The 15,478-nt window shown below is 35.8% G+C and overlaps 1 protein-coding gene and 1 long non-coding RNA gene across 2 annotated transcripts; both read left to right on the top strand.

Annotated features, from left to right (window-relative positions):
* Positions 1–69: 69 nt before the first annotated feature.
* LOC137406496 (uncharacterized) lies at positions 70–13,501 on the top strand. Its single transcript, XM_068093076.1, has 9 exons — positions 70–154; positions 6,663–6,729; positions 6,978–7,028; positions 8,166–8,235; positions 9,058–9,282; positions 11,518–11,585; positions 12,184–12,261; positions 13,051–13,143; positions 13,446–13,501. Exons 2-8 carry the CDS (start codon positions 6,667–6,669, stop codon positions 13,075–13,077), a joined length of 582 nt encoding a protein of 193 aa, XP_067949177.1. The 5' UTR covers positions 70–154; positions 6,663–6,666; the 3' UTR covers positions 13,078–13,143; positions 13,446–13,501.
* A 368-nt stretch (positions 13,502–13,869) lies between these two features.
* LOC137406469 (uncharacterized) lies at positions 13,870–14,989 on the top strand. The gene is made up of 3 exons (XR_010979878.1): positions 13,870–13,924; positions 14,337–14,429; positions 14,957–14,989. It is a non-coding gene; the product is annotated as an uncharacterized lncRNA (long non-coding RNA).
* The last annotated feature ends 489 nt before the right edge of the window (positions 14,990–15,478 follow it).

Genomic DNA, 15,478 nt, shown 5'->3' with positions numbered 1-15,478 from the left:
ACTACCCGTTGCCTAGCAACCTAAGTACAGCGACTCAAAGTAAAAGTATTTATTTGCATTTTGTGCATGCACGGATTTTGAGCATTTTTGTTATTAATTCCGTATTTCTTCTTTCATCACTGTGATTTTCCACACTTGTGATTCCTTGCTTTTGGTAAATTTCTACTTTGCCAATTAACACAGAGGACTATTAGTTGGCAGCCGGAACGCCCACGGTCGGGGTATGCTTGTCAGTCCGACCGTGGGCGTTCCGGCTGCCAACTAATAACCCTCTGTGCCAATTAATAAATTGTTTGATGATAACATTGTTCTACTATATGGCCATATATGACATGCGTTGTATATTGTTAGAGTTATTATATCTTTATTAATTAGTAATTGATAATCAGTCTGGATAAGAGTTGTCTACCCTTCTTCCCATGATGCTACAAGACCTTCCCATGATGCAACCAAGAACAGCACTTCCTGAGGATCTGATGAAATGCTAGAACGCTAAATAAATTACGACTGTAACTTTAATCTTTAACGATTGACATCATCTAGATAGTTTAGGGCTGGCCAGCCATTAGGTTTCATCATCAACTAACCAGACAACATTTAGGTAATTATCACAACTTATAACATGGTGGCAGCAAAATACATCAAGATTTGCTGATTGATGAGAACCCAGCCAAGTAATATATTTTGAATATCAGCTGATTAGGCCTGCTTCTTATTTGTTTTCCAATTTCTGTGTACTGCTTGTGTGTTGCTATGGATGGTTTTGGATTAACCTCACCGGCTGAGCTGTGCATGGATGGAAATTTGGCGGAAAACTGGAGGAAATGGAGGAGGAATTTTGAAAATTATTTGGATGCAATAAACCTCATTGCTGGGCCTGCTGATGAAAATGGGGCTTGGCCGCCGGCAAATAATGCAATATGGAGGAGACAAATAGCTATACTACGACATTGCATTGGCGAAGATGCTGTGGAAATATTAGATCAATTTGAATTTGATGAGGAGGCAGAGCCACCTGAAGTTAGGACTCGCCTTCCTGATGTCTTGGCAAAATTTGAAGGTTACTTCAACCCGAGGAGAAACCTACTGTATGAATGGTATGTTTTTATGTCTTTGACTCAAACCGAAGGTGAACCTATTGATATGTTTGTTAAAAGGCTAAAAACTCAAGCTAATAAATGTGAATTTGCTGAGCAACGAGACATGATGATATTAGTACGCTGTGTGTTTGGAATAAAAGATCAGAGGCTCAAGGAAAAATTGTTGCAAAATAGAGACGTAAACCTGAACAATGCCATTGATATGATCCGAGCATCAGAAGTCACAAAAAATCAGTTAGCTGAAATGGCTAGTGAAAAAGTGGTGGCAGTTGTAAACAGAAGCAACGGAACAAGTAAAGGACCTCCTATACCAGCGCCTAGGAAAATTATTGACTGCAAATTTTGTGGTTATGACCACTTTAAAGGGAAATGTCCTGCCTATGGAGAGACATGCAATAAATGTGGCTTGAAAAATCATTTTAGAAAAAAGTGTACTGGTACCAAGAAGGAAGTAAATTCAGTCACGGTAAAAAGATCGGATATTGGGGTTAGTGACCTATTCATTGGAATGATAGCCAACGATATAGATTCGAAAAAAGGATGGTATAAATCATACAAACTTTCACATGATTCTGTTTCAAAACAAATCACTTTTAAAGTAGATACTGGTGCACAGGCAAATGTTTTACCATTGAAGTATGCCAAAGATCTGAAGGCTATCATACAAAAAAGCACTGCAAGACTTATAACATATTCCAATGATGTCCTACCAAATGCTGGCAAAACCACGCTAAAGCTAAATACTGACAAAACAGAAGATGAACTCGTATTTGAGCTCGTTGACGAGGATGTTGTACCAATATTAGGCCTTCAAGCATGTGTGGAACTGAATATAGTCAAGAGAATTGACAGTGTTAACAATCAAGCCATTTTAGAGGAGTATGCAAATTGTTTTCAGGGAATGGGCTGTCTCGAAAAAGAACATACTATTAGGGTAAATTCTGAAGTGAAACCAGTTATCAACAGAGCAAGACGCATACCTCTGAGTATGGTAGACAAAGTGAAAGCTGAGCTAGACAAAATGGAAGCCAATGACATAATTGCCAAAGTTGACCAACCAACACCATGGGTAAACAGTATGGTGGTGGTAGAGAAACGAGATGGCAGTGTCCGAATATGTCTAGATCCAAAAGAGTTAAATAAAGCGATTCTTCGTGAGCATCATCATATTCCAACGCTAGAAAACATATCATTCAAGTTCACAGGAAAATCTGTTTTCACCATTGTAGACATGAAAGCAGGATACTGGCATGTTCCAATCGATCGCCAATCACAGATACTTACAACTTTCAATACGCCATTTGGCAGGTACTGCTACAAGCGTCTACCCTTTGGGATTAACTCTAGTGCAGAGGTATTTGAAAAGAGAGTCGAAGAAGTATTTGGTGACCTTGATGTTTGCATCTATTTTGATGACTTGATTATTGCTGGTACAGACCAAGAAGATCATGATAGAAAACTCAGAAGATTGCTACAACGGGCAAGAGAGAACAACATTAAATTTAACAAGGACAAAATTCAACATAATCAGTCGGAAGTTAACTATTTGGGCCACATTGTGTCCAAGCATGGGCTAAAACCTGATCCAGAAAAGGTCAGAGCAATCAAGCAGATGCCAAACCCAGTAGACCGACAAGGAATTCAAAGGCTCATGGGATCACTTAATTTTCTGAGAGGATATATTCCAAATATATCAAAGGAAACTCAACCAATTAGAGACCTACTAAAGAAAGACACTCCATGGGTATGGGGCAATCAACAAGAAGAGGCTATGACTAAAATAAAAGCTGTTCTAACTAATGAACCAGTTCTGAAGTATTTTGACACAGAAAAAGACATTGTTTTGCAAGTTGATGCTTCTCAGGGTGGTCTAGGAGCAGTTTTGCTTCAAGCGAATCAACCAGTAGCTTATGCCTCACGGGCTCTAACTAAGACTGAAGAGGGCTATCCACAAATTGATAAAGAGTTGCTAGCTATAGTATATGGGTGTGAAAAATTTAACACTTATACTTATGGACGTGGAATTGATGTTCAGACAGATCACCAACCTCTGGTCTCCATTGTTCAGAAACCACTTTGCAAAGCATCACCTAGACTACAGAGACTTCTTGTAAGATTACAAAGATACAGAGTTGAAAAGATCCACTATGTGCCTGGCAAATATCTATACTTAGCTGACACTCTGTCACGGGCATATCTCGAGGGCATCAGCGATAACATTGAAGATGATGTTGTCATGATTCACTCACTTCAGTTAGAAGAGTCCGCCAAAGAAGAAATAAAGATGCATTATGCCATGGATGATACCATGAAACTCCTAACATCGGCAATTCTAAGTGGTTGGTGTTGGGCTGTAAAAAAACAGGTTCCAATTGAGTTACAGCCATATTGGGGTGTACGTGATGAGTTATATCTCAGTGATGGATTGATTTACCGAGGTGAGCGTCTAGTGATCCCTAAGTCTCAGCAACGCCCATACCTCACGAAGCTTCACTCAGGACACTTGGGAATGGATAAATGCATCGAGAGAGCGAAACAAAGCATGTACTGGCCTGGCATGAATCAACAGATTAAGCAACTTGTAGCTGAGTGTCCTATATGCCTGAGATTTTCTAATAGACAACAGAAAATGCCGTTGCTACCACATGAAGTACCTAAGTTACCATGGAATAAAGTTGGAATGGACATACTAGAGTTTAAAAACAACAGCTACTTACTAGTGGTGGACTTTTATTCTCATTATCCAGAACTAAGGATCATCAAAGGGAAGACTGCCAAAGATGTCACACTAGCATTAAAAAGTATATTTGCTGTTCATGGGGTACCTATTGATGTAGTTGCAGACAACATGCCTTTTGGTAGTATGGCTCTACGTCAGTTTGCATCCGAATGGGGCTTTAACATTACAACTTCTAGTCCACGTTATCCCAAATCCAACGGTATGGCCGAAAGATACGTTCAAACATTTAAGCAGTTCTTGAAAAAGGCAGCTGCTGATGAATTTAAGTCGGACATTTATCAATCATTGTTAGCCTACCGACAAACTCCAGTCCAAGGTCTACCTTTCAGTCCATCTGAAATGCTCTTTAACAGATGTATTCGCGGTCCATTGCCTTACACTAGAAGGACCTTAAAACCATTGATTCCTGACGCATATCCCTTGCTATCAGAGAGACAAAGAAGTCAAAAGTTGAGCAGTGATAGACAGGCTAGAGACTTGCTTCCTTTACATAAAGGAGAAGAGGTAGTCATCAGAACAGATGACGAAAATGAATGGAGCAGAGGACAAGTGTTAAGTAAAACACCACATCCACGGTCTTATATGGTAGACACTGGCACATCACACCTTCGTAGAACTAGAACCCATATCAAGCCAGTCCAAAGTATACCCGATGAAACAGATGAAATGACAACCATGAATGAACGAGCTATTCCTGATGAATCACAAGACTTAGCTCCCGGTAGCACACCGAAGAAGCAAGACACTCCAAAGTCAACGCAACGAACAAGTGCACGTAGCAATTGTGGCAAGCTTCCTTCAAAGTACGACTCCTACAAAATGTATTAGCAGCTGTCCCGGCTGCTACTTTAACTGTATATATGTTCTTTGTATTAATTGTTAATCGTTTAAAGACTTTATGTTTTGGATCTAAACTTCCGAGGAAAGGAAGGATGTTGTATATTGTTAGAGTTATTATATCTTTATTAATTAGTAATTGATAATCAGTTTGGATAAGAGTTGTCTACCTTTCTTCCCATGATGCTACAAGACCTTCCCATGATGCAACCAAGAACAGCACTTCCTGAGGATCTGATAAAATGCTAGAACGCTAAATAAATTACGACTGTAACTTTAATCTTTAACGATTGACATCATCTAGATAGTTTAGGGCTGGCCAGCCATTAGGTTTCATCATCAACTAACCAGACAACATTTAGGTAATTATCACAACTTATAACAACATGAGTCATGCAATTGGAAACATGTTGAAAAATATACGTTTTTAGATTTAAAATTTTATTATCGGTTTAACATTATAATATTGCCGGGATATTCTCGCTAGTTTGGTATCCAGCAGTTCTTGAAATGGAATGGGTATTCTTCTAGACACGGGCACCCAATAGTTACTTTCTCTCTTGCCGGGGATAACTGCTGGATGCCCGTGGTTATAGCATAATAATGGTCTAGTAACTAACAAGGTAGGCCTACTACGTAGCTAGACACTCAGGATCCACTCCCTTGGTCCAAGCAGTTGTCGCACAGCAGTTGTTGGTACCACAGTCAACTAAGCGCAACAACTAGTAGTAATTAGGGCTCTCAAATTAATAGTTGCGCTTAGGTGTCAGTGGCTAGCTGTTACCTTCGCCTCGTTGTAAGGGCCGTAGGCCTGTTGTTGTGTTATCATATCAGTCTTGTTCTCGGGTTGTTAGGCCTAGCCTATGTTTTAGTGTTTAACTTTTCCTCGATATGGAGCTTATACTCTTATCTCAGGATTTTAGCACTTATTTGGTTCTGTTTTAGTGTTTAAATCCTTCTCTATATGGCGTTTACACTCATCAGAATCTTAGCCCACATTTAGCACTTTTCTGGTTGGCAGAGTCCTTCGCTATGTGCAGTTTATGTTTTTCAGGATTTTAGCACTTATTTGGTTTTTTATTATTGTTTAAATCCTTTTCCATATAAAGCTTATACTCATAAGGATCTTAACACATATTTAGTACTTTTTTTGTTGTAAAATCCTTCCTTGGCTATAGATCCTATGCAGTTAATATTTATAAGGATTTAGCACTTATTTGGTTCAGTTTTAGTGTTTAAATCCTTTTCCATATGGAGATTATACTCATCAGGATCTTGGGACATATTTGGTACTTTTCTGGTTGTAAAGTCCTTCCTTGGCTATAGACCCTATGCAGTTAATATTTATAAGGATTTTAGCACTTACTTGGTTCAGTTATAGTGTTTAAATCCTTTTCCATATGGATATTATACTCATCAGGATCTTGGGACATATTTGGTACTTTTCTGGTTGTAAAGTCCTTCCTTGGCTATAGACCCTATGCAGTTAATATTTATAAGGATTTTAGCACTTATTTGGTTTAGTTTTAGTGTTTAAATCCTTTTCCATATGGAAATTATACTCATCAGGATCTTGGGACATATTTGGTACTTTTCTGGTTGTAAAGTCCTTCCTTGGCTATAGACCCTATGCAGTTAATATTTATAAGGATTTTAGCACTTATTTGGTTTAGTTTTAGTGTTTAAATCCTTTTCCATATGGAGATTATACTCATCAGGATCTTGGGACATTTTTGGTACTTTTCTGGTTGTATGGTCTTTGGCTGTGTGCAGTTTTTATTTCTCAGGTTTTAACACTTATTTGGTTCAGTTTTAGTGTTTAAATCCTTCTCTATAGGGAGATTATACTCATCAGGATCTTGGCATATATTTGGTAATTTTCTGGTTGGTGAGCCCTTAGCTATATGCTGTTTATATAAAACATAAAACCTATCCAGTGTTGGATTTGTGTTCATTGTTAACTGTGGCAAACTTTCTTTTGACAGAAATATGGCTACTGAAAATAGGTACCGCAAGAGATTGGCTGCCTCTTCTGCATCTATTGGCACCCAGGTATGTTAACAGTATATTGACCTCACTGTTAATCTTCTTTTTTATTACAAATAAATATGAATATAGATGGAAGCATTGCTAGTTTGTGATGTATATTTATAGTCACGAGGTTATTATATTAAAAGACTAATATTTTGACCAACACCCTGCTGGTCAAAATATAGGTCATTTGATATAACATTTTTCACAGTAACATATTCGAATTAATGGAAATCTTACAATTATATATTTCTTTTTTTTCATGGTAGAACAAGCAGTCAAAGAAAGAAAAACGGACATTGAAAGCTGTTTTAGAGCGGGTACGTATGGAAATGCAATTATCTTGACCAGGACTATGTTTCTCACAGGCCGGAACATGCCCAGTTGGGAGCATAAACCAGAATGCTATATAGACATGTCTCCACCATTCCGGAATGGTCTCCGGAATATTCGCCCCAATTTTTTATTCTGCTTAAAAAGTGAAGATAGTTTTTGGAGGCTACGGTATGTGCATTGGAAACAGCATAGTAACGGTCTAACATTTGGTCTTAACATGGTTAAAGTGAAAAAATTGAAGTTAATAAAGCGATTAGTGTAAGTTTTTTGTAACTATGTGGTTTTCCAATGACGATTTTCACTCTGGAGCACACCACTTGCAGCAACGATCTCCTAGAAAATGTTTCATATTCATTGAAAACTGCACAGGTAATAATAATAATAGAAAAGTTCATTTTGCTCACCATTAATCATCAATCATTAATCATATTACAAAAATATGGCAAGCCACATAACGTCTTTTTGCTGTATAAAATGGCAAAATGGAATTATATTTTTAGCTTTTCTATGGGCAGCAGAAGATTAGAACTGTCAGGGGTATTTCACAGTACTTTGCCCCGGTGGGCTATTCGTTACACCATTGGTGCCATTTAATGGAAACCTATTATACATGTATTTCTGTTTCAGAGTTTATAGGCCCCTATTAGGGCTGCAACGATTCACCAAATTTGAAAACGATTCAATCTGATTCGATAAAGAGAAAATCTTATCGATTCGATTCAAAAACCAATTCAATTTTATAACAAAAATTGCATTATGTATGTCATGCGTGGCAGTTTGTTGTAGATAACGTAAAATATATAGCCCATTTTTCAATAACTATACAAAAACAGTTGTGTTATTGAGGTTTGTTAATTCGATTCGATTCTCTATTTCTAGTGGACAAATATCGAATTGAATCGTATCGAATCAGATCGGTTTGTCAAAAAATCGTTACAGGCCTAGCCTCTATAGGCTACGCCATTACCATTTTAACGACAACTATGTATGATAAATTTGCTGTACAATTTAGTAACAGGTAATCTTTTTCATATGCATGTAAATGTTATTGTAACTGTTCATTTCTCCTCTGTAGAGAGTTAAAAAGTAAAATACATTTCTTGATCTTATTGCTATTATAGTTTCAGGTGCTAGGGAGGAACTTGCCTTGTCTAGCTATTGTCAGATTAGGCGGCCAAATTATGATGTCTGGTAAGAGTTTATCTATGCTGAAGATTATTCAAGGCTATTTTCTTATTAAACTACGGTTACTCTTTGAGAAACAGTTTTGGTACCTCAAGCATTTTTGTTGCTTTATATCTGCCTAACCACTTAGAAAGAATACTGACAAAAATAAAACATTGTAGCTAAGTGGTTAGGCAGATACAAAGCAACAAAAATGCTTTTATTTTTATTTCATAAAACGTTCGCCTCTTGTTGAGTAATAATAACCTAAGTCTGCCATGCTTGCTTGCTATTAGCAGCTTAAAAAAGTATAGTTTGTATGAAACATCATTTGGACAAAATATCAAACCATTTTAAAATCATTGATTAATCATTGATTTATTCACAAATCAAATCAAGCCGATGGTTTTTTACGTCCAAATCAACTCACCAAATCAATCAAATCGTGATTTGGGTGATTTGATTTGAAAATAATCCAATTACATTTATTTTGGGCCCATTCTGGCAATTAGTAATGGGTTTTAGCAAGGGTCTGGCTCTCTGGCTCCGGATAGCCAGACCCTGGCTAAATGGGTTTGCCACTGAAGTTAAATGTTTGGCATTCAATCCTTGGTATTGTCATATTTTCTTTCTCATGGCTCTCAATTTTGTTGTGAAAAAATGTCGTTTTAAATTTTGCATGATTTTCTTGTCAATTAAATTTTCATTATCAGCAATCATTTTATTTTTTTCTAGGAATTAATCCGGAAGCTAATTATATCTAGTTTACATTGTGTTTGGCCAATTATGAGTTCTTCAAAATATCACTCTAATCTTTGTATAAGCTAACTGTTTTGTACTGTTTTACAGGCAGTGAGGAGTTTCTCACACAAAGTGATATGCTGATGCAGGTTCTGTCAAAACCTGCATCAGCATATCAGGTACATCTGTCAAAACCTGCATCAGCTGTTTCAACCTGTGGTGATGATGGAGCGGGCAGAGCCGAGCAGCATCCACACATATATTCTAATCATGAGGTTGATGTTTTATCCCTGGACACAAAGAGGCATTTGGTCAGCCAGGCAGTAAATCCAAGTACGGCCACATTGTTATATTTTACAATCCATTATGTCTCTTTTCTATATATTGAATATAATTATTATTTTATTTTACTAGAAATTTCACTGTCATACAGCCCACGACCAAAGTGATATTAGAAAAAAAGAAAGGGTACTGATGGTTGAGAAATGCAATATTAGCAGTCAAATGGCACTGCAGCGCAACAGGATAACTGCAATGGTAGCTGTGATGTACTGGGTGTGGGTGTTATTATACACAACAAACAGCAATAATGAAAGGAAAAGATGTTTATATTTTCCCCCTGCAATAGGAGAAATGCAATATTGGCCAATATTAGAAGTAAAATGCACTGATATTATTAGAATAATCAATTTTATTAATATAGTAATAATAGAAAACCAATGCACAATTTTGTTTACATTTAAAAACGTCATAGCTAACAATATCGAGAAGTTGTGGTATTTACATAGATTTTTAGAAAATTTATTTAAAAAAGTGTTTGGTCATGACAAACAGCAATAATGAAAGGAAAATATTATATGTCTATTATAATCTCTCCCCTGCAATAGGAAAAATGCAATATTGGCCAATATTAGAAGTAAAATGCACTGATATTATTAGAATAATCAATATTATTAATATAGTAATAATAGAAAACCAATGCACAATTTTGTTTACATTTAAAAACGTCATAGCTAACAATATCGAGAAGTTGTGGTATTTATATAGATTTTTAGAAAATTTATTTAAAAAAGTGCTTGGTCATGACAAACAGCAATAATGAAAGGAAAATATTATATGTCTATTATAATCTCTCCCCTGCAATAGGAGAAATGCAATATTGGCCAATATTAGAAGTAAAATGCACTGATATTATTAGAATAACCAATCTTATTAATATAGTAATACAGCAATAATAGAAAACCTACAAGCGTTCATGCGTCTGGAAGATTTCTGCAAACTGCAGCAAAATAAAAGCTGTTATAAAGCTGTAGGCCTAATCTGCTGTAATGTATGTAATTCAACAACAATAAAGAAATATGTTTATTATAACTCTGAAATGCAAAATTAGAAGTAAAATGGCAAGCTACTGTGTACTATGCACAGTTTGAAGGTTGGTTGCGTTGAATGTAGAATGGTTTTGATAGCGATCTTTAACAGAAAGCGAGTATGAGCATTCACACGTCTGAAAGTTTCATGCAAACTGCAGCAAAATAAAAAATGTCCTCGTCATAAAGGGGCATTGTAGTTCGGCCCTAGCTTGTACATAGGTTGTCAAGAATTTTGGCTAACGTTTTAAAAAATGAAACCTTCGGTGATTGGACAAAAAAACATAGGCTGATAAACTGTGTACCACAATTTCGTACCTATAAATCGGTCAATGCCTCAAACGGTCCACGTTTATTACAGAAACCTTCGAATAAATCCGATTACAAGTAAACAATGCCATAGGCTGGTGAAATGTGCACGTTATTTTTTCGCGAAATGCGCACGACTTAATCGTTCTATTCTCTGTCACCCGCCGTTTCAATTTCCTGTCTCAACTTTTATTAAACCAAGCTTTTCAAGAGTTTTGTGACGATTTTCGTCTTAATAAATCTGTCTATTTGTGTATAATCCGATCAGATGAGTAAGTTTTAAGAGATTTTCGAGAATATACAAATACTTGGTAACATATTTAAATAGGCCTATATGTGTTTTGTATCGTTATTATACTTTAACTAATCTACAAAACGATGGTTAAATTTGTTGATGAAATTTTATTACAAGGGTTCGTCTCATTGTTGATGAATAATTTTCGTAAGTTGTGTGCACATGCATTTATCATAAAAACTCCCAAACTTCGCATCAGCTCGTTTGGTCGTGGGATAATTATTTTATAACAATGGATACATTACGATCAATACATAGACATATATAATTATGCAAGGTGATCCATTTGTAAAGCTTCGGCCTTTCATTAAGATGGTAGTAATTTTTTTCTGTTTACTTTACAGAGAAAGCTAAGAGCATCTGGGGAATGGAGGAGTGTAGGCCATTTTGGTGGCCTGTTATCATTCCCTTTGTTCAACCTAAAGAGAAGATAGGTAAACAAATTCTATAATGTTTTTAGATAAAAAGTTACTAGCCTTTTAAGATTTTCTGAAAGAATATTGTGTTTCAAACAAATACTTTTCTTATTTCTTAGCTTACAATGGTCAACAAATAATATTTTCAACAAATAATGTATTTGAATTGACATGTTTCTAGATGGTAAATATGTGCATAATGCAGAAACTCTGGCTATGGTGCTCAAAGCTTACTCCACTTACAGAAAGGTTCGTATCAAATAGATAACAAGTTTAATTAGAAGCATTTTTGTTTTTGTATTTATACATGTATATATACTCTATGCTAATATTTTGACTAGTGAGATACTACTAGTCATCAAGAGAATCCAAATGATGATGACTAGTACAGTTACAGTCAATAGTCGAAATATTAGTATATAATATAGGACTTTTGCAAAGGTTTTCTTTGTTCCATAACGAATTACAAAACCAGCGAGTTACAAGACTTTCATATATTTAGTCTAACTAAGGTGAAATCCGACAATTTATCTCATGACATTTGACATTGAAGGAAACAAGTTGTATATATATAAATATATATTTGATATGTATATACTAATAATATATTTTACTTTATACTAATAAAATACATTATTAGTATATAGCTTGCCCCAGTATTATTCATATTGTTGAGCACTCTAATTTTAGTAATACAAATCCATAGTTATTTATAGTTTATTTTATATATCTAGATATAAGTAATTCCTAATAGGCCTACATGTGATATATAATGTTGTAGTCTGAATACAGATACGTGCATTCAGGGGACAATTAATGGTATCGTTTTGTCTGTCATATTTTATAGGAGAAGTTAGAAACTCCTAAAGTTGTTTTGGATGAGCCAATTGAGGTTATTGCTGATACTGACCAGAAGGATCTAATGGTACGACACTTTCTTGTAATTAATGCCATATTTTCTTGTTTTTGTTCTTTGTTGACAGGTAGTGGGCACTGCGCATTGATTTTCAGGCTTCAGACTTTGGGACACCTGTACACTTGATGTCTTCAGCTGTATTTGCTTCCTGTAACGCTGTTAATCTTGACGGAGTGTGTCTAATTAGCACACTTTGGTGATGATTGGCAGCTTTATTTGAATGTGTGTTGCAACTGAAAGTTTTGATATTTGAAACTATGTCATGCTACGTCAATCAATCCGAAATTTAGTCAAGTTCCGTCGCGATTACTTTTATTTAACTACAAGAATTATGGAAACAGTTCTAGGTAACCAATCACCAAGAATAATACAAAAATGAAATTGGACCAAAGAGTTATGATGTTCTGTCTTATACTCCGAATAGAATTGTATGGTAAGATGTACTACTTGTGCTTTTGTCTGCTTTAAGCTCACAACTTGTAGTACTAGTTATGTAAGGTATGTATGCATGCATTACCTAAGTTGCTATTGCTTCTACTGAGTATCATTTTGAAGTTTAGAATATTTGAATGTTAACATTCTCATTATGCTACTTCATATAGTTGCTTTACATTTCTATTGATGTTTACTGTTCTCGTTACTGTCCTTGAACGACTTATGATACAATCCACTAGTTTAGTGCCATTATCCTGGTGACCCCGATATCCTTTAGTGCATGATCATAGAAATCCTTAGGTATAGCTTATCATTCTATGGTCGCATTGGACGTACACTACTTTTCTGATCCAATAATATCAGGTTTCCCGGAAGCTTCTCCATTCCTAGCAAGTCACTGGCTTTGCTGGACACTGATGAGTGGCTTGACAGTGACCTCATGGATCTGACATCAACGTTAGACTGAATAAACAAAGCTTATTGCTATCCTAAATTGCAACAATGACAGTCAGTATCTTATGACATTATTAGTTTCTATTTCGGTAAAATGACGAAAACTATCTTGAATGATTTACTAAATTATTATAGAGAATGTAGGAATCTCTGTGACACATAGGTGATGTTCGCTGTTATTTGCAATCAAAGTTTTGTGTATGTATTTACTTGTTGTATATGACTTTACGATGACAAAATAACCTCTTTTTTCACTTTGGTTAATTATCATAAATAGCTGTGTGACTTGTGAGTGTGGGTTGTAGTCTGCTGCAAGGTCAAAGGAGTTGCCAGTGGAAATTTCTATCGCCCTATATATATATAACTATGAGAAGTAAGTAATCAAACCAAAGTTGACATTGTAATAACCTTTGTGGCTATCTTATTGTAGTGGTATGATGACGTTGTTTTCTCCTTTTGTAGTCAATGCAAGTATATGGAAGGAATACAGCAGTATGGTGTATAATCATTTACCATGTGTGCTACTAGACTAGTACATCATTATTAGGCATGGGTCAGGATTTGGTCCTGTTCCAGAATTTTGGTTTTAGTCTCTCGGGTATGGGTGAGGTTGAGTATGAGGCTTTGATAGTCCTAAATACACAATAAAATAAACCTATATGTTAGTATCTTGACAATGTTTCCTCAGACGCATAGGATAGCTGTATGTTTGTGTTTGCAGCAGTGATGCAATTCCAGATCTGACCTGTGAAGGAGTAGGAGCAGTGATAATCTGCAATCCAGGGTAAAGATGAATATACTACAATATTTGTTTATCGTTTTTCATTAACTAACTTCTGATCTGCAAAAATAATTTTAAATTTAGGTGCGTCCATCAGGCTTGTGCCACGTATAGTAAACTAAACAAAACTCCGCTTGGCGCAAGACTGCTAGTCTGCTAGTCCGTACCTAGACCACTGCCGCTTTGTGCCAAGTGCATTCCTCTTGTAGCATTTTGATCAGGCTTAGACACACTCCAGTGTGAGCTATGCTACTGAGCCGTTATAGTGATTGCTTCTTGCTTGTAAAAGTGAAACAGTCACTATTTAGTATTTACAGATTGACCTATTTGTTTGTTTTAAGTTATGGCTTTAGTGTATTATTTTGCTGTAAACTAGGTAAACATGATTTAAAGCAATTACATGCTACGATTTTAGGTTTTACTGGTTTGTTGCTGTTCTCATGGAAGGCACAGTAGTCATTTTCGATAGCTTAAATCCTGAACGGGAGAAGTCTACCAAACTAATGAGGTGAGAGTTTAAATGTTTGTTTGTGAACTGTTACTGCAGTTATTATATATTGAAGTATTTGTGTATGTCTAGTGGCCCCAAATTATGTATGGCCCGTCTTCTTTGTCTTGAAAATGCCTCAATTCGGCAGGAGCATCTTTTTAACTTTTCTCATCTAGTCTGCCATGATTTGAGATTGGTGGCATTCCTGTTATCTATTGCCATCTTATTCTGTCAGTGTCTTCCTCTTTCAGGCTACACTTCGCCTTTTCTCTAAACTGTATCACAACCTTTTTGCCTGGGTATCCTTCTATTTTCCTCCTGCACCCTCATCTCCTCTATCGCTCTAATATTTTCTTTTTTATTTCTGCGACAAGTTCATGCCATTAGTATTCGTCTCCGATCATTGAATTTTTTGCTTTCTATTTTTGGGACCGATAACTGCAATAAAATTGAGAACTTTTTAGGATAGTATAAATACATTGTTCAAAGTGTGCCGTCTCTCTCTATTTTATGGTTATCAAATGTATATTTTATAATTATTTCAGTATATACACTAAACTTGGCTATGAAGCAAGGCCAATTCACTGATCAATAAGAAGGTAATCATTAGTTATTTTTATATTATACTAGCTGTATCAATAAATCAAGTTTGCACTCTACAAATACATTCTACAAGTTGATAAATGAAAAATGCAATGTTTCTAATGCATTAATATTAAATGAGTGTTTTTTGGTTGTCTCGCTTAATGTTATCATTACTATGCTTGCCTTAATTTTCTACCGTATATCATTCACAATATACATTTAGACAATAAAATAATATTTTGTGTCCATCCCTCAACATATCACTTTTTCCTATTCAATCCGCCCAGTGGAAAATATTGCATTTATTACTTTCAGGTACCAACACAGCCAAACGGGTTTGACTGTGGGGTGTATGCCATGGCATTTAGTAAATGGATCTCCCACGTAAGATTAGCCTGTCTTGACAACATGTTATGTTACCAAATCCTGTATTATGATGAACATGTTTAATCTAATTTATTTTGTAACAATTGCTGCTGCTC

Source organism: Watersipora subatra, chromosome 10 (assembly GCF_963576615.1).
Source record: "Watersipora subatra chromosome 10, tzWatSuba1.1, whole genome shotgun sequence".
In the NCBI taxonomy this organism is placed as follows: Eukaryota; Metazoa; Bryozoa; class Gymnolaemata; order Cheilostomatida; family Watersiporidae; genus Watersipora; species Watersipora subatra.
This window is presented reverse-complemented; position numbering and strand designations above follow the sequence as displayed.

What these genes read in the sequence shown, in the direction of transcription:
- LOC137406496 (XM_068093076.1), top strand. Translation starts at nt 6,667, where the DNA reads ATGGCTACTGAAAATAGGTACCGCAAGAGATTGGCTGCCTCTTCTGCA. An exon ending in CGGCCAAATTATGATGTCTG is followed by an intron (nt 8,236 to 9,057) that starts GTAAGAGTTTAT and finishes ACTGTTTTACAG; the next exon opens with GCAGTGAGGAGTTTCTCACA. An exon ending in CTGACCAGAAGGATCTAATG is followed by an intron (nt 12,262 to 13,050) that starts GTACGACACTTT and finishes CAATAATATCAG; the next exon opens with GTTTCCCGGAAGCTTCTCCA.